General features: G+C 42.9%; 1 protein-coding gene and 1 long non-coding RNA gene across 3 annotated transcripts in view; one reads left to right on the top strand and one right to left on the bottom strand.

The window, feature by feature from the left end:
• FBXW8 (F-box and WD repeat domain containing 8) overlaps positions 1 to 10,899 on the bottom strand; it is a 182,165-nt gene extending 171,266 nt beyond the window's left edge. Inside the window, exon 1 of the mRNA XM_073676367.1 lies at positions 10,408 to 10,899. Within this exon, the coding sequence (XP_073532468.1) occupies positions 10,408 to 10,719 (312 nt within the window). The 5' untranslated portion in view covers positions 10,720 to 10,899. The remainder of the gene's footprint in view (positions 1 to 10,407) is intronic.
• On the top strand, positions 10,381 to 17,238 carry LOC141263356 (uncharacterized). 2 transcript variants are annotated; one of them, XR_012319800.1, is made up of 4 exons: positions 10,381 to 11,552; positions 11,750 to 11,875; positions 15,283 to 15,367; positions 16,211 to 17,238. It is a non-coding gene; the product is annotated as an uncharacterized lncRNA (long non-coding RNA). The 2 variants fall into 2 exon arrangements; XR_012319799.1 differs by lacking the exon at positions 10,381 to 11,552 and having other exon boundaries at positions 11,572 to 11,875.
• Positions 17,239 to 18,353: the final 1,115 nt, after the last annotated feature.

Raw genomic sequence — 18,353 nt, 5'->3', positions numbered from 1 at the left:
TACTTTCAAAAGGGGGTGCTACTAGGTACTAACCATGTAGGGTGCCCAAACTTTTGCATCAGCCCATTTTCCTTTTTGTAATTTTTAAAATGTAAAAGATGAAAATGTATACTTCTTGCCTAAAATACAAAGGAAATGTGTCATCTTTACCTTTAGGCCTTTTAGAGATTATTTCATATTCAACTTGCTTAACTATTCACAATAACAGTAATTTCGACTGGGGATGCCCAAACTTTAACATGCCACTGTATTCAAACCCTTTGTGACAAGTGTCTTTACTACTTAGTAGAGGACTTCCAGCTGTTATAATCTGCTGAAAATGTGATAGATTGCCAGACACCAGCTTCTGGCAGTGTTTCTGAGGAATGTTCGCCCAATCCTCATGGGCAATTGCCTCCAGGTCACTAATATGCTGCTGAATTTTCTTCAAAGCGCAACAAATATTTCCTATGGGGTTCTAATCAGGGGACTAGGATGGCCACTTCAAAATCTTTCAGGTTGTCTTCTGAAACCAAGATTCGAAGAATTTCAAGGTGTGCTTGGGATCTTTGTCCCATCCATTCTATCAGCTCCCTCACAGAAGGCATGACATTTACTCCTAGAATTTCCTGATACTTAAATGAATCCATACACTGCATTGTTGCAGTGGCAAAGGAAGTAAAAGAACCCAGAGAAATACAGAGCCACTGCCATGCTTCTCTGTCGGTTGGGTGTTCTTTTCAGCATATGATCCACTCTTCCTCCTGGAGACATTCAGCTAAGGGCTAAGATTTCTCAACCGAGCATTCCTGCATAAGAGGAACCAGGAGAGATAGTTGTTAGCCAAATAATAGCTCAGCAGACAGCTATATAATGTGTATTGCGGTCCTTAGATTCACAATATTAAGAATAAATAAGAAGTTATCAAGCAGTATTGGCCATAGAAGAGGTGACCCATCTCAGGCATTCTTGACAGTCAATAACAGATCAGGCAAAATTAGTCCAATGTGTATTGGGGCCTTTATGCCCTCTCTTTAATTAAATAAACCTGCACTCTCAGTCAACCCCTTCACGCATATTTTTGGTGAAGTCACATACTTACAGTGGTGTGAAAAAGTGTTTGCCCCCTTCCTGATTTCTTATTTTTTTGCAGGTTTGTCACACTAAAAAGTTTCAGATCACAAAAAAAATGTATGTATTAGACAACAATAACACAAGATGCAGTTTTTAAATGAAGGTCATTATTATTAAGGGAAAAAGAAATCCAAACCTACAGGGCCCTGTGTGAAAAAGTGACCCCCCACTTCCTAAAACATAAAGATGTGAGAAACCACAGTTAATTTAGGAAGCGGAGTTCAATTTCCCTAGCCACACACAGGTGTGATTACTGCCACACCTGTTCTCAATCAAGAAATCACCTAATTAGGACCTCCCTGACAAAGTGAAGTAGATCAAATGATCCTCAAAAGCTAGACATCATGCTGCTATCCAAAGAAATTCAGGAACAAATGAGAAACAAAGTAATTGAGATCTATCAGTCTGCAAAAGGCTATTTAGCCATTTCTAAAGCTTTGGGACTCCAGCGAACCACAGTGAGGGCAATTATCCACAAATGGCAAAAACATGGAGCAGTGGTAAACCTTCGTAGGAGTGGCTGGCCAACCAAAATTACCCCAAGAGCGTAGAGACAACTTATTCAATAGGTCATAAAAGACCCCACAACTACATCCATACAACTGCAGGCCTCACTTGCCTCAGTTAAGGTCAGTGTTCATAAGGTCAGAGACACACTGCCATATAACTCGTGCAATGATCGCATCCAACTGCACGGACTGGCCGGCACCTCTCCTGACCTGAGCATGACAGCATAATGGAATTCTATGCAGCTGTCAAGGTCATGTCAGGAGAGGTGCCAGCCAGTATGAGGTTAATGATGCGATCCGTGCATGAGAAATAAGGCAGTGTGTCTCTTCCCTAAGAAAGAGACTGGGCAAAAATGGCATGCATGCCAGAGTTTCAAGATGAAAACCAATGCTGAGCAAAAAACAAAGACTCATCTCAGTTTTGCCACAAAACATCTTGATGATCGCCAAGACTTTTGGGAGAATACTTTGTGGACTGATGAGACAGTGTATGTCCCATTTCATCTGGCACAGAAGTAACACAGAATTTCAGAAAAGGAACATCATACCAACAGTAAAATATGGTGGTAGTAGTGTGATGGTCTGGGGCTGTTTTGCTGCTTCAGGACCTGGAAGACTTACTGTGGTAAATGTAACCATGAATTCTGCAGACTATCAAAAAAATCCTGAAGGAGAAAGCCCGCCAACTCTTTGTGACCTCAAGCTAAAGTGAACTTGGGTTATGCAGCAGGACAATGATCCAAAACACACCAGCAAGTCCACCACTGAATGGTTTCTTTTTCCCTTAATAATAAAAGACCTTCATTTAAAAACTGCATTTTGTGTTTACTTCTGTTATCTTTGTCTAATATTTAAATTTGTTTTGTGATCTGAAACATTTAAGAGTGCCAAACATGCAAAAGAATAAGAAATCAGGAAGGGGGCAAACACTTTTCACACCACTGTAGCTGTCAGCCTGCTAGCTGCCAAATGTCTCAGAGCTCTCCAGGAAAGTAATAAATGGGTCACTGTCACATAATTAAAATGCAGTCCATCCTAGTAACATGTCAGGACAGGTTGCAATCTGAAGAAACACTGCTCCCAAGACCCGTGTGTCAACTGACAGAAGACCAGTATCATAAGCACACAGTACCTCAGTGAGGCGGCGACACGTGTGTGACAGAAGAAATAAATAGCAATAATAGGCACAAAACTGATTTTTTTTTAATGTTTTTAATTTTTATAATTAAAAAAAAATCCATTTTGTGCCTATTCTTGGTATTTATTTCTTCTGTCACACATTTTTCTTCAGCTCATGGATGTACTCCTGTCACTCGCTTAACCCATCAGTTTTATACAATGGTTCTCCACAATCACTCATAAAGCTAGACAAACCCAAGACCTTATCTTCACCCGACCCTGTTCCCTATACCTCTACCCCATCTGACAAAAACCTACCTGCATCATTGTCCCCTTCAACTGCTTTCCAAGTCCAGCAAATAGCACACCCTCGCAGAAACCCCTCACACATCGACATTCACACACTCTTCTACCACTAGACAAAAGGTAGGGGATCAACCCCCAATTTATGTGGCAAAACAGATCTTGGGTGCTTATACCACTGGAGCAGATCACATTGCTCCATAATTCATCACAAAGTTAACAGAGTATAAAAGGAATAGTACAACAAGAATAGGCACAAAAAAGAACTTTTTTTTAAATACTTTTTATTTTTCTTCCCTTATCTATTACATTGCATTGTGAAGTATAGTAACGTTTTGAGTAATGTACTGTACCCTTCATCAGGCTAGGAATTGGAAATGTGTGGAATGTCCTGCTTGGACAAAAAGAGAAAAAAATCTACTTGTAGCAGCATATAAAGGGATGGAATCGCTGGGCTGTCTAGGGATCCAAAGAGAGTGTGGAAATTACTATTACCCATGGGAGAAGGGACCCTGTGGTTAAAAAAAGCAGTGGATGTAGAGGAATACGGATGTAGAGGAAAAGCATTATAAAAAGCATTCCTTTTTCGTGCCTATTCTCTTTTACCACATCTTTACTCCACAACACAGCCACTGACACACTCACATCAGCTTTTGACTCAGTTGCCCATCTCATACATGACAAGAGGCAACGAATCAATAGACAACCCTGGCACACCAACCTCACAAAAAGAGCTGTGCCAAGCACTCAGGGTTGCAGAGCATTGCTGGAAGAAAACACACTCACAGGAAGACTTTACCACATTCAAACAAGCAACTTTCACATTTAAGTTAGCCCTTACCTCTGCTAAACAACAGTACTTCGCAACACTCATATCCTCTCAGTCCCATAACCTCAAACAGTTGTTCAACACTTCTAATTCCCTTATCATCCACTACTGCTCCTTCCGCCCTTCCTCTTCAATGTAAAAAACTTTGACTCATATGTCAAAAACAAGATTGACCACATCAGCCAAAGCTTTAATATTCAACCAACAGAACCTCCTCAAATAACAGACCAATGCCCTTCCCCCATAGCCTTCTTTCCCACCATCACTGAAGAAAAGCTTGCTCATTCTCTCTCCAATTCACACCTCACCACTTAAGCGCTTGACACTATCCTATCCCACCTCCTCCCCAACTTTACCACCATGTTTATCCCAGCCCAAACCCATCTCTTCAACCCATCTTTAACCACTGGTGTCTTCTATTCTGCTTTCAAATACTCAACAATCACGCTTATCCTGAAAAAGCCATCCCTTGACCCAACATTTATGTTCAGCTACCGCCCCATATCACTACTCCTATTAACCTTGAAACTCCTTAAACAGCACTTCCACATGAAATCTCCTCCCACATATCATCCAACACACTCTTTGATGACTTACAACCTTGGCCTGTCTGTCCTGGGACCCCTAATCTTCTCCATCTACAACTTGGTCCTCGGATAACTCAAACTCACATTTCTTACAGTACCACCTATTTGCTGATGACAAATCTACCTCTCTGGCACAGATGTCATCTCTCTTCTGTCCAGAATCCCTGAGTGTCTATCAGCTATATCCTCCTTCTCATCACGCTTTCTAAAACTCAACATGAACAAAACCAAACTCCCTCAACTCTTCTACTCAACTCAAAACCTTCCCATCTTCTACCACCTCCAACTCAAAAATATTCATCCTTTCCTCGTACTCGAATCTCTGGTCTTGACTACTGCAATATCCTCCTCTGTGTCCTCCCTAATAACACCACTCTTGTATGTTCCTCACCCAATCACCTTCAGGATTTTTCCCGAGCGCCCCCCAGCATCTGGAATTCCGTGCCCGAACACGTCCCATTGTGTCCCACATTTGGAATCTTCAGACACAACCTGAAAACTCATCTCCAGGAAAGTTTACGGCCTGCAAAAACCCTGTTGTCACCTCACCACCACCGGAGCGGTGATAGTGGTGAGGTGGTGGTGGTGCAGTCTCCCAAACTACTTTCTGTTTCCTCATTACCCTGAAGATTGTAAGTCCGAGGGGGTAGGGTCCTCTCCCCTCTGTACCAGTCTGTCATTTTCTTTACTTTACATTTGTAATATGTATTTAACCCTTTTCACATGTATAGCACCATAGAATTAAAGGGGATAGAAAAATAAATAATTATGATATTTTTTATCAGAGCAACTAAAGCAGTTTTAATGTACACCCCATAGGCGCAAATCCTGAGTTTATGTTAAAATCTCTTGAAATAGACTTCTATCCTATACTAAGAATCAGCATCTAACACGGAGTATTAACCCCTTAATAACATCTGACGTACTAATACACGTCTGTGCCCTGGGACTTAAGAGCCAGACCCGTATTAGTACGTCATCGCGATCGCGCGCGCACACAGGCTGTGTGGGCGCGATCGCCGCCGGGTGTCAGCTGATTGTCACAGCTGACACCCGGTACTATGTGCAGGGAGCGGTCCTGCACCGCTCCCAGCACATTAACCCCCGCGATGCTGCGATCGAAGTCGATCGCGGCATTGCGGGGGCAAGGGGAGGTGATCGGCGATACTCACCTCCTCTTCCGGCTTCCAGCGCAGTCTGCAAAGGCTTCCCGGGTGTTGCCATGATGACCCGATGTCGTCATGACAACATCCGGGTCACCAGAGAGCAGGAAGATTGCTTGGACATGCGCAGTGCATCTCCAAGCAATCTTCACACTGTGCACTTCTGACAGCCTTCATGGCATAGGGATGGTGCTCCATTCCTGTGCCATGCAGGCGATCAGAAAAAAAAAGTGAAAGTCCCAGAGTGGGACAAAGTAATAAAGTGTATAAACTGTGTGAAAGTGGGAAAAAAAAAAAAAAAAAAAAAAGTGCAAAAATATTATAAAAAAATAAAAAAAATAATACACCAAAAATAAAAATATAATGTACCCATCAATAAATATTATTATAAAAAAAATAAAAAAAAACAATAAAAGTACACATATTTGGTATCGCCGCGTCCAGAACAACCTGACCTATAAAACTGTCCCACTAGTTAACCCCTTCAGTGAACACAGTAAAAAAAAAAAAAAAAAAAAAAAAGAAGCAAAAAACAATGCTTTATCACCATACCGCCAAACAAAAAGTGGAATAACACGTGATCAAAAAGACGCATATAAATAAAAATGATACCGCTGAAAACGTCATCTCGTCCCGCAAAAAACAAGCTGCCACACAGCTCCATCAGCCGAAAAATAAAAAAGTTATAGCTCTCAGAATAAAGCGATACTAAAAAATATTTTTTTCTATAAAATAGCTTTTATTGTGTATAAGCGCCAAAACATAGAAAAATGATACAAATGTGGTACCGCTGTAAACGTACTGACCCGAAGAATAAAGCTACCTCATCAATTTTACCACACGCGGAACAGAATAAAAAAAAAAAAAAAAAAACAATTCCTGAATTGTTGGTTTTTGTTTATTCTGCCTCCCAAAAATCGGAATAGAAAGCGATCAAAAAATGTCACGTGCCTGAAAATGGCACCAATAACAACGTCAAGTCATCCCGCAAAAAACGAGCCGTCACATGACTGTCTGCCAAAATCTGGAAAAATTATAGCTCTCAAAATATGGCGATGCAAAAACTAGATTTTACAAAAAATGCGTCTTTTAGTGTGTGACAGCTGTCAGTCATAAAAACCCCATATGATTCTGGCATTGCTGTAATCACACCGACCCGAAGAATAAAGTCGTCTAATCACTTATACCGCACAAGGAACGGCGTCAAAAATAAACTCTTGGGTTAGGATTGGGCTAGGGTTAGGGCTGGGTTTGGGGCTAGGGTTGTGCTGGGGCTAGGGTTAGGGCTGGGGTTGGGATTTTTTTCAAAAGTAAGAAAAAAAGATGACGATATGGCGACTAGTGTTGAGAGCAAGTGCTCGCTACTTGAGTTTGCATCGGGTGCTCTGGTATGCATTGAGTATCGTGGGTATTTGAGTGACATGCTCGAGTCTCTGCCCCATATGCTTCGCGGCCAAAAAACTTTACGGGGATTGCCTGCCATGCACGAGCGATCCCCGCATGTTTTTTTTTGGGTGTTTAATAACCGTGAAACATGCGGAGCAGGGACTCGAGCATGTCACTCGAGCACACGCTGTACATGGTGCATACCTGAGTACCCGATGCAAACTCAAGTAGCGAGCACTTGCGCTCAAGAATAATGACAACTTATTCAATATGATGACCTAATGTAAACAAATTCTGTGCCGTACCTCTGGGTTCAAAATGTTCACTATACACCTTAATAAAATCCTTGAGGGGTATAGTTTCCAAAATGGGGACACTTGTGGGGGAGCTCCACTGTTTAGGCACATCACGGGCTCTCCAAACGCGACATGGTGTCCGCTAACAAATTGAATGGAAAATCGGCTCAAATTGTTAGCGGACGCCATGTTGCGTTTGGAGAGCCCCTGTGTGCCCAAACACTTTTTCATTTTTACGAATCAATTTGTGAAGCACCTAGGGGTTCCAAGTGCTCACTATGCATCTAGATAGGTGCCTTGGGGGGTCTAGTTTCCAAAATGGGGTCACTTGTGGGGGAGCTCCAAAGTTTGGGCACACAGGGGCTCTCCAAACACAACATGGCGTCCGCTAATTATTCAAGCAAATTTTACAATCAAAAAGTCAAATGGCGCTCCTTCCCTTCCGAGCCCTGCCGTGCGCCCAAACAGTGTTTCTTCCCCAAATATTGGGTATCTGCGTGCCCAGGGGAAATTGCACAACAAATTTTGGGGTCCATTTTTTCTTGTTACCCCTGTGAAAATAAAAAAAATTGGGTCTAAAGTAACATTTTTGTGAAAAAAGTTAAATGTTCATTTTTTTCTTCCACATTCAAAAAATTCCTGTGAAGCACCTGAAGGGTTAATAAAGTTCTTGAATGTGGTTTTGAGCACCTTGAGGGGTGCCGTTTTTAGAATGGTGTCACTTTTGGGTATTTTCTGTCATAAAGACCTCTCCAAGTGACTTCAAATGTGATGTGGTCCCTAAAAAAATGGTTTTATAAATTTTGTTGGAAAAATTAGAAATCGCTGGTCAACTTTTAACCCTTATAGCTCCCTAACAAAAAAAAATGTTGGTTCCAAAATTGTGCTGATGTGAAGTAGACATGTGGGAAATGTTATTTATTAACTCTTTTGTGTGACATATCGCTCTGATTTCAGGGCTTAAAAATTCAAATTTTGAAAATTGCAACATTTTCAAAATTTTCGCCAAATTTCCGTTTTTTTCACAAATAAACGCAAGTGATATCGAAGAAATTTTTCCACAATCATGAAGTACAATATGTCACGAAAAAACAATCTCAGAATCAGGGGGATCCGTTGAAGCGTTCCAGAGTAATTACCTCATAAAGTGACAGTGGTCAGAATTGTAAAAATTGGCCCGGTCATTAACGTGCAAACCACCCGCGGGGCTTAAGGGGTTAAGAGCATCTCTGAATTTCATTCACAATGTTTCCTTTTCATGGCAATGATCAGCATAAGAGTGCAGTCAGACAGATGTATAAATTGGACCGAGATCGGATTGCAAGGCTCGGACTGGCCGGCGACTCTCCTGACCCGAGCATGACAACTGCATAGAAATATATGAAGCTGTCTCGCTTGGGTAGATAGAGCCCCTGGCTGGTCCGTGCACTGCGGTCTGATCTTTGATTTATAAGGTCGTCTGACTGCGCCCTTACTTAAACTTTCGTGAAAGCTCCAAAACTCGTAGCATAAGCTTACATTTATTCCAGCTATGGTGTCTGCTCTGCAACCAATTTGGATTTGTATTGTCCTTATAAGTTTTTGGTGGTGTTTAACAAAGAGATGACCAACCACAGGTCCCATAAAGGAGTGTGAATGAAGTAAGGGATGGTTTTGTCTTTGTTTTTAGGTTATGCTATTTAGGCACAGCAAGTGAGCTCTTTGTGCAGCCGAATCCAAGCACAGACATTTGTTATCCATTTAAGAAAGCAAATGGGAGCAGGCTGAAATTAACGGCTTAATTTATGTAATCAAAGCCTGTTGACTTGGCGATTAGAAAGCTTCTCTTCTGTTAGATTCGAAGTCTGGCTAAATAGCTCTTTAGCGTTGCCAGGCCAATTAAGAGCACACAGACAAACATTAAAATATTAATTTCAGGCTCTAGTTAATGATGTGGCTCTTTGGAAAGTCACATTTGAGAAACTTTGTCTGCTGGAACATGGAAACTTGCACATGGCAATAGTCAAAGTAATGAGATTATTGAGAGGATAGTGCGGCTATAGAGCGGGCTGAAAGAACTTACATGACGCGGTGCATTTCTAAATGGCCCACTATTACCTATAATTACAATTTCCTCTGCAAAGTTATTGAAATCTGTTTCACTTGTGAGCAACAAAGTACAAGATAAGCAGCAAGTGTGGAGCTTGCATTTGTCCTGTGCCAGGAGACATTGCAGGAGATCTTATTCGGTGGTAGTTGGTCAGGGCTGTGGAGTCGGTATAAAATGGACCGACTCCAACTCCTAAAATATATAATAAATTGGGTACAGTAGTTCAATGCAGTTTGTGGGGAATATTTTTTCATAAGAATTTGGGAAAGTTATGAAATGTCCTATAAATGTCTGTCCTATTCCTGATCTAAGGGTCTAGACTTTTAGCTGAGATGAATCTGTCCTACAGTAAATTTATCACTTAAACATGAGCCGTGTATGAGGGAGTCGTGGAAATTGAGGAGTCGGAGGTTTGGCTTACCAACTCCACAGCCCTATAGTTGGCACACACCTGGGTCTAGGGTGTTAATAGGCAGTGTTATATAATAAGGGGTAAGAGGGCCGTCAGCCGGTCCCTCCTGAAGTTACTATGTGGACTATGAGTGACCTGGCACTGACACTCCAACATTGCGGGGCGGTGATACAAGACCAGGCTGGTGAGAGCGATACTGCTATTCTTATGCAGGTCATTGCAGGATACTGTTGTGGGTTTTCCTGTTGGCCTCGCTGCCTGCGCTCTTTATAGGACACATTGTTGCTTTCTTGGATTCCATCACTAATTATAGAATATATATTTATATTGGACTGCATAGTGTCACAGTGCGGCTGTCGGACATACACTTTAGTCGCCCCGTTGTTGCTGTGTAAGCGCCACTCCTCACACTGGTCTAACACTTTACTAAATGCCTGCAGCCCCCACAGATAAAAACCAGTGTAAGCAATGTGTGCTCAAACAGCCAATCAGCTAGCTTCTTTCAGTATCTAACCCACTCTGGTAAAATAAGAGCTGTACTCTGATTGGGTACCCGGCGCTAAGGGTTGTGACGTCACGCTGCCTCCCCGCAGACGGTTACCAGGTCGCTGATGAGCTGCTCCAGCAGGCTGGGCGCAGTGTGCGGTGACGGTGGCGGCCTGGCTACGGCACGCTCGGGCTTCTCCAGCAGTAAGCTCTCGGCCAGCGCCAGGTACCGGTTCTCAGCTCCGTCCGTGTCCGGGAGCGGTGACCCGGGGAGACGTCTCCAGGCCACACCCTCCTCTCCGGGTGGCTCGGGCTCCGGGCTGGGTGCAGAACGCCGGCGTTTTGGAGGCACCGGGGCAGTGATTTCTCCGCGGAGCTCTGCCCGCCAGCGATCGCGGAACTCTTCCAGGGAGGCGTCCATCGCCATAGTGACCGTCCGCCTCACTCCGTCATGGTCGGGTGGAACTGGGGGGCATGAAAGCTTCGTTACCAGGGTAACCGCGAGCCCCTGTACCCAGAGAGGACCTGTGTAGCCTGGAGAGTCTTCCGGCCAGGAACTGTGACATTAAACATTAGTTCCTACCCTGACGCAGGCTTGAGCTGCCCGGCCTTATCAATAATGGCGCCGACGGACTCAGGAACTTGTCTCCCCCCCATAATGGGTGTATTAACCGTTCACCAGCGCAGATGGCTCCGCAGTCAGACAAGCAGATCACCGGGTTGTGTGAGGCTGACCAGGAAGCAACAAGAGACAAAAAAACGCAGCCTCAAAAACTCATCTAAAAAAAAAAAAAAAAAAAACGCAATGAAAGCATGCACGTAGCATTAAAATAGGTGCTGGAAATCTGCACCATCAATCACCTAACAGATACTCCTCATGGGAACGTGGTATAAGTTTAAGTTCACACAATGCGTTTTTGATGCATACTAGCGCTGTGCCAAAAAACGCAGCGTCTCACAGTTCCAGCAAAGTGGATGTAATTTCTAGAAATCTCATGGCCATTGTGTTTTTATTTTTCTCGGTGTAAACTGATCTGCGGTGCGTGCTTTAATCAATTTCTCTTGCTGGTTTGCTGAGTTTTATCTGCAGATTTTCCCCATAGAATTGTATTCGATGTAAAAAAAAAAAAAAAAAAAACGCCCATGTGCAGTGTAAATGATCTAAAAACACATGTAATCCGCACATGACAGTATCAAGGAAGGTGCGCTTTAACCAAACTATCAGCAGGATTGTGCTCAGTAAACTACATACACTGTCAGGTGGGTGACATTACACTGATTAATATGATTCCTTGGTTGATATCTGTCCTGTGGTTCTTGTGTAATCTTTACTTTCAGTTTGGAGATGAGATGCTCGTGCTCTGGGGGGCGCTCTCTGTTGCTGTGCTTACATATCCATCTGTATGCTCTTATGACAGCTCACTGATCGTTCACTGACCTGCCTCCTATTTTTTCAGCATACAGATGAATATGTAAGCAGAGCACCAGAGAGAGCGCCCCCCACAGGCTGCCCCGAAGCACGAGCACATCATTATCTCCAAACTGAACGTAAAGATTACACAAGACGGATTTCGACAACCTAGGTATCATATTAATCAGTGTAACATCGCCCACCTGACAGTGTATGTAGTTTACTGAGCACAATCCTGCTGACAGGTGTGCTTTAAAGGGGCTGTATACTACTAGGACAACCCCTTCTTGATCTAAATGTTTGGCGCCGCCGATAAAATAAAGTTTATACTCACCTCCCGTGCTGGCGCCTTTCCCGCATTGTCGGCACCACGTTCCTGGGGCTATCGTGCGGTTATGACCTGAGGCTTGCACCCAATCAGTGCTAGTGTCACTGTCTCAGCCTTCCAACAAATAAAACATCAAAATGCAGTCTGGGCTGCGGCTGCTCTCTCACTTCCTCTTGATGTTCGATTAGTCTGAATGCGGAGACAGTGACACTAGCACTGATTGGGTGCAAGCCTCGGGTCATAACCACACGAGAGCCCCAGGGAGAATGAGTGCTGACACCGCTGGAACGGCGCCGGGAGGGGAGTATAGGCTTTTTTTTTTTTTTTATCAGCGCCGAACATTTAGATCAAGACGGTGTTGTCATAGTAATGGACAACCCTCTTTAAGGCTGAAAAACATTTTTTTAAGTTTTAAAAATATATACAATTTACTAATAAATTTGTATTAAAGTTATTGAAAAATAATTTTTATTTGGTGGACAAAGGGCTCAGACTAATGTACAAAAATAAAAAAAAAAGCAGTAATCATTGGCCGAGCGTGCATTTCCTGCAATTTTCAGTGTTCTGAGAAAGGACCAGAAGGTTGTAATCAGCGGTAAATGGGTAAGAATCAGAACAGAAGCTGCAGGGGATCGATGAGGATGATTATTTAGCTCTGGGCAACCCCATGAATGGTGCAACACTCTCAGCATTGAGCTCCACTATCCGCTAAGGATTGACATAGGAGAGAGTTTCCTGTGTTGGCACAGGACCAGTGCTGTGTGTGAAGGTGCATCTCACTAAATTAGAATATCATCAAAAAGTTAATTTACTTCAGTTCTTCAATACAAAAAGTGAAACTCATTTAATATATAGAGTCATTACAAACAGTGATCTATTTCAAGTGTTTATTTCTGTTAATGTTGATGATTATGGCTTACAGCCAATGAAAACACAAAAGTCATTATCTCAGTAAATTAGAATAATAAAAACACCTGCAAAGGCTTCCTACGTGTTTAAAAAAGGTCCCTTAGTCTGTTTCAGTAGGTTCCACAATCATGGGGAAGACTGCTGATTTGACAGATGTCCAGAAGGCAGTCATTGACACACTCCACAAGGAGGGTAAGCCACAAAAGGTCATTGCAAGCTGCTTGAGGTCTAGTGTGAAGTTTCCACAATCAGTGATGGTTTGGGGAGCCATGTCATCTGCTGGTGTAGGTCCACTGTGTTTTATCAAGACCAAAGTCCGCGCAGCCGTCTACCAGGAAATTTTAGAGCCCTTCATGCTTCCCTCTGCCGACAAGCTTTTTGGAGATGGAAATTTCATTCTCCAGCAGGACTTGGCACCTGTCTACACTGCCAAAAGTACCAATACCTGGTTTAAAAACAACAGTATCACTGTGCTTGATTGGCCAGCAAACTCGCCTGACCTTAAGGCCATAGAGAATCTATGGGGTATTGTCAAGAGGAAGATAAGAGACACCAGACCCAACAATGCAGGCGAGCTGAAGGCTGCTATCAAAGCAACCTTGGCTTCCATAACACCTCAGCAGTGCCACAGGCTGATCGCCCCCATGCCACGCCGCATTGATGCAGTAATTGATGCAAAAGGAGCCCCGACCAAGTATTGAGTGCATTTACTGAACATACATTTCAGTAGGCCAACATTTCGGATTTTAAAAACATTTTTCAAGCTGTTATAAAGTATTCTAATTTACTGAGATAATGACTTTTCTGTTTTCATTGGCTGTAAGCCATAATCATCAACATTAACAGAAATAAACACTTGAAATAGATCACTCTGTAATGACTCAATATAATATAGGAGTTTCACATTTTGTATTGAAGAACTGAAATAAATTAACTTTTTGATGATATTCTAATTTAGTGAGATGCACCTGTATTTCAGTAGCTAACTCAGCCCCCTTCTTTCACTAGTGATGCATATAGAGAGAAGAGTGCTGGCTATCGAATGGAGCAGTCAGCCGGCCTCTTCACACACAGCACTAATGGTGTCCTAACACAAGAAACTCTCCTGTGCCGGTCACATGCAGGAAGCTGCTGGGACCAGTGCTCATTTCTTCAGATCGGGACACCTTTCTTAAAAGATACTCTGTCAGCACATAATGACTGTTCAAGCCAAGTACAGGGGCCCAGTGCATCATGGCGGGGATGAACATTTAGGCCTGGACAGTAACTGAGCAGAAATGGAAGACAGTGTGTATTGTTTATTCCAACCGCTGCTGTGCTGTAAGGGTCAGTGAGCAGACGAATTCGCGTTCAAGATACCTGACAGGACGCTGCCCTCACCTGATGTCTGTCTCAAGCAGACGTCTTTACGCAGCCCATCCTACTACATGTCAGCCGGGACGGCTGTGAAACTGCCATAGATGGCAGCAGACATATTTAAAATCCTGACAGTGCACTATATAAAGCTTACCTTTTTTGCTAAATAACGGTATTTAGTAAAATTTGTAATATCTTATTTTATTACATTTCTCAGAGAACCCCTTTAAATGTTTGGCCCCGCCATGATGCACCGAGCGTCTACACTTGGTTAGAAAAGTCATTCTGTGCTGGCAGAGTCACTTTAAGGCCCCCATCATACACTTTAGACTGAAGTCTATATCAGCGGGATCAACCAACAGTCTAATGTGTATGGGGGCTTTCCACTGACAGATGATGTCAAGGTAGCGAGGGTCCGAACCACAGGAATTTCAGCAGCTGATCCTTTTGTTTTCCCTGGAGATGAGGAGTCTCTTAGCAGCTCTCTCCTAGAGAACACAGGAGCCCTCAGCCTGGCACTACCGTGCACGGGATGTTGGGAGAGGGCTAATGTGTACGGGGGCCCTTAGAGGCCAGTGCATCAGAATGGTTGTATTAACCTGATGAGCATAAGGGGAAAGAAACTTTCCAAAAGGATCATACAGCTATTGTGACATGGATTTTCCATCCAGCTTCATCAGGTGTAAGATATGTATTTAATAAGATTTGAGGTATAAATTGTGAAGTCTGGTGATCAATCCGCTGCACTATATATGTATTTAATATGAAAATTGCCTCTTCAGAAAGAAAGAGGACTTGAACTCTATAGCGCCACCTGTTGGAAGCAGCAATCCTACAAGTCATTCTTGACCCTTTAACGAGTCTTGCAATTTGACCGGATAAATGCCAAATCAGAATCTCAATTTGTAGAAAGTGTGTTTCAGGGTATTGCCCCTCGTCAGTGCAAAGTATGTATTTGTCAGTTTCCGTATATCTTTTATTTTCAGGAATAAGTTGCATGGGAAGACATGCATCCACTACCGAGTTGGAATGTTTCACCACTTCCACATGGCAGTCTTTTGGTTAGTATTGGTAAGTCAAAACTATGAGGGATCCTACCCAGAGAAAAAGTATAAGGTTGGGGTTAGATGGAGCTACACAGGCTGCGCGGCCAAAGATCCGTCTGTGCAGCTGCTACATCGCGGTGAATTGCATGTGAATGGGGTTGCGTTGTGACCAAAATACCCCTTAGTTAACGTAGCCCAGCCTGAGTTGTAGTGATAACAGGTAACAATGTAAAAGTGTATTATTGTATTGTTCATTGCCCTATAAATAAATGCAGGAAAATAATCAGAGGAAATAGTGTTTCTGACAAGGAAATCCCAATATCCCTTTTTGGCTTTGTCACATTATTGTTCCCTTGTGCTGCTTTAACTATATAAATACTGAATTTATATTTGACAGTGTAAGCAATTGAAACCCATCTATAAGAAAAGAAGAGATTGATTTCCGCATGTAATGGACTTCTAGTTTTATGTGTAACTTACTTTGGGTATTTGCATTTGTTATGTAGATGTTTGATTCCACAGTCAGCAAATCCTAGACGATATGGCCCAAGCACATTAAATACTGTTTGATGTGAAATCAATGCACCTTTTATGATGACTGTCATATTGGCTTACTTAGTGAAAATAAGACTTTGTTAGAAGTTGTGCTTTATGACTATGTTACACTCTAAGGTAAGAGTACCAAACTCAGCTGGGTAAGTGGGCCGCGCATAGAAAAAAATTGAAGTTGACGGGCCGCATTCCTTGACGGATAAGATGATGTTTTCAGTGACGTCATGATTTTTATTTAATCACATTTTATTACATTCTTTTGTGCGTCAGTATAATGAACAAGCTATTGTTTTTGCATGTTTATTTATTTTTTCAGTGTTCGTCATATGGGTTATAAAGATAAAAAGAGACAGAAAAACGCTCCCTGTGTGAATCAGTGTTGCAGGCTCAACATGTAAAGGTAAGCATCACTCACCTCGGACGGTTATGCCGGACAGCCACAACATTGGAGATGGTGTAGTGAAAAGGGTCCCACCCGACCACTTCTGCACCGACCGCCTACTCTACAACCCTCCTGAGAAGGAGCTGAGAACATGAACTGGAGAAAAAACGAGGGCAGATGTCGTCCGGGCGCTGCGAAGCAGAAAACCAGCCAGATGAAAGGTATAGAACGTTCATTGGCACTACGCGTTTCAGGGACGAACCGTCCCCTGCCTCAGGTGCATACAGATTAAAAATCTCCACAGCTTTTAAGCAAATCCGCCATGACGTAAAACGACTATTAAAAACAACGTCGTGTATTATACATCATAAAAAATGTGTTGATAAAATATTTGGTCTTACACCCAATCATTCAAACAAAGATAAAAAAAGATAAATAATTTGATTACATTTAAACATGCTTGCACATATAAATATATATAGCTCTTTTCAACTATTTTAAGTACCTAGCAAACAGAGAGAAAAACAGCCAAACAAATATTATAGCCCACACAAAAAAATCCATACATCAATCAGCGCGTATACTAAATATTCACATTGAGACCCTCCGGAGTAAGAGTGGTGTAAGGCAGCGCTAGTCATCATAATGGTGGATACTCGCTGCTCTGGGTCAATTAAGGCACATAAGCAATGTCCTTCCGATATTTCACAATGCAGTTTATTATTTCGTCATAAACCGCTAATCACACAGTCCATCTTAGTATATGCCCGGCATGTTTACACCTATCACCTCCGGGAGCTTCTCAAGTGGCAGACCGGCATATTACACACATCACAATTCGGGAGCCTTTCCAGCGACAGATACGTCCACTTGACTCCCGTTATAGCCCTCGGCTAGGCAACAACATAAATGTCCATATAACGCAGCGTTTTACCTTTAGCGGGTTTTGGCTGCTACAGTCCGTTTATTCCGCCACCACTGTGGCTTTGCGGCTTTCCCAGGTGGGGGTCTCTAGCCGTCGTCCCCTCGTAGGCTACTGGTATGTCTTCCACACTTGACATCCAGCCTGCGCCTTTCAGGGTTCTTCACCAAGCCGGCTCTCCCTCAAAGGCCACTGACATCCACGCACAGGATCCAGGCTCGGCCTTTCAGGCTGCCAGGCTTCACTCTCGGCCTCCCTAGGCCTCTCACAAACGGTGTCCCACACACACGGAGCACAGGCCTCACACCGAACACACCTGTCTCAAATTACCAGGGTTTATATATCCTGTGCACACACACACACATACTGACAGGACCTTGCTGATGTCACAGTCATGTGATCAGTCAGCTGTGTGTATAGGTCCTGTGTGCTGTCCCAGTCATGTGTACAGACCTTTACTGTGCATACAGGACCTGTGTGATGTCATGTGACCAGTCACCTGAGGGGGAAGGTATATGGTCAGGTAAAACACATCCTAGACCATTACCGTAATGCCAGCAAGTCGCTGCATTACAGTGGCCAGAAGGATTCTGTGTTAATTAATCTCTGAAAACGATTGGGAATATTTTCAGGCCCGTATCTGTTCTAAAATAGTCAGGCGTAAACATTCAAGATACACTTTGGTTCACTTCCCCATTTCTAATATTGTGTCTTTATTCTGTTATGGATGGGTTCAATAGAACAACCAACATATTCTTCAATATAATACAACTATATTCTAATAAATAGACTGCAAAAGATGCATTACAGTTCAAATACTGATTAATGGGGAAATGTTTCCCCAGTTATCTTAGACAGGAAACTGTCACAACCATGTGCAAGAATACCACAACAGAGACATTTGGGGCCCCACATCAAAAACCTTTCTTAACTCCGATAGGCAAAAAACGTGATTTAAAACCGCAAATTGCAGACATGACTACGCTCCATAAAGCCATTTGCATGGCAAACAAGGACGGAAGGTGCCTGCTATCTTCATGCGCTAGTCTGGCTCACAAATAGGACAAGACTAGGGCATTCTAGGCGGCATGAGAATTAGGCTATGTGCACTTCCACTTAGGCCGGAGAGAATCGGGCCAGTTATGCTAACGACAC

Source organism: Phyllobates terribilis, unplaced genomic scaffold (genome assembly GCF_046119375.1).
Source record: "Phyllobates terribilis strain yellow unplaced genomic scaffold, ASM4611937v1 Scaffold_1__5_contigs__length_1240528914, whole genome shotgun sequence".
Taxonomy (NCBI): domain Eukaryota; kingdom Metazoa; phylum Chordata; class Amphibia; order Anura; family Dendrobatidae; genus Phyllobates; species Phyllobates terribilis.
This window is presented reverse-complemented; position numbering and strand designations above follow the sequence as displayed.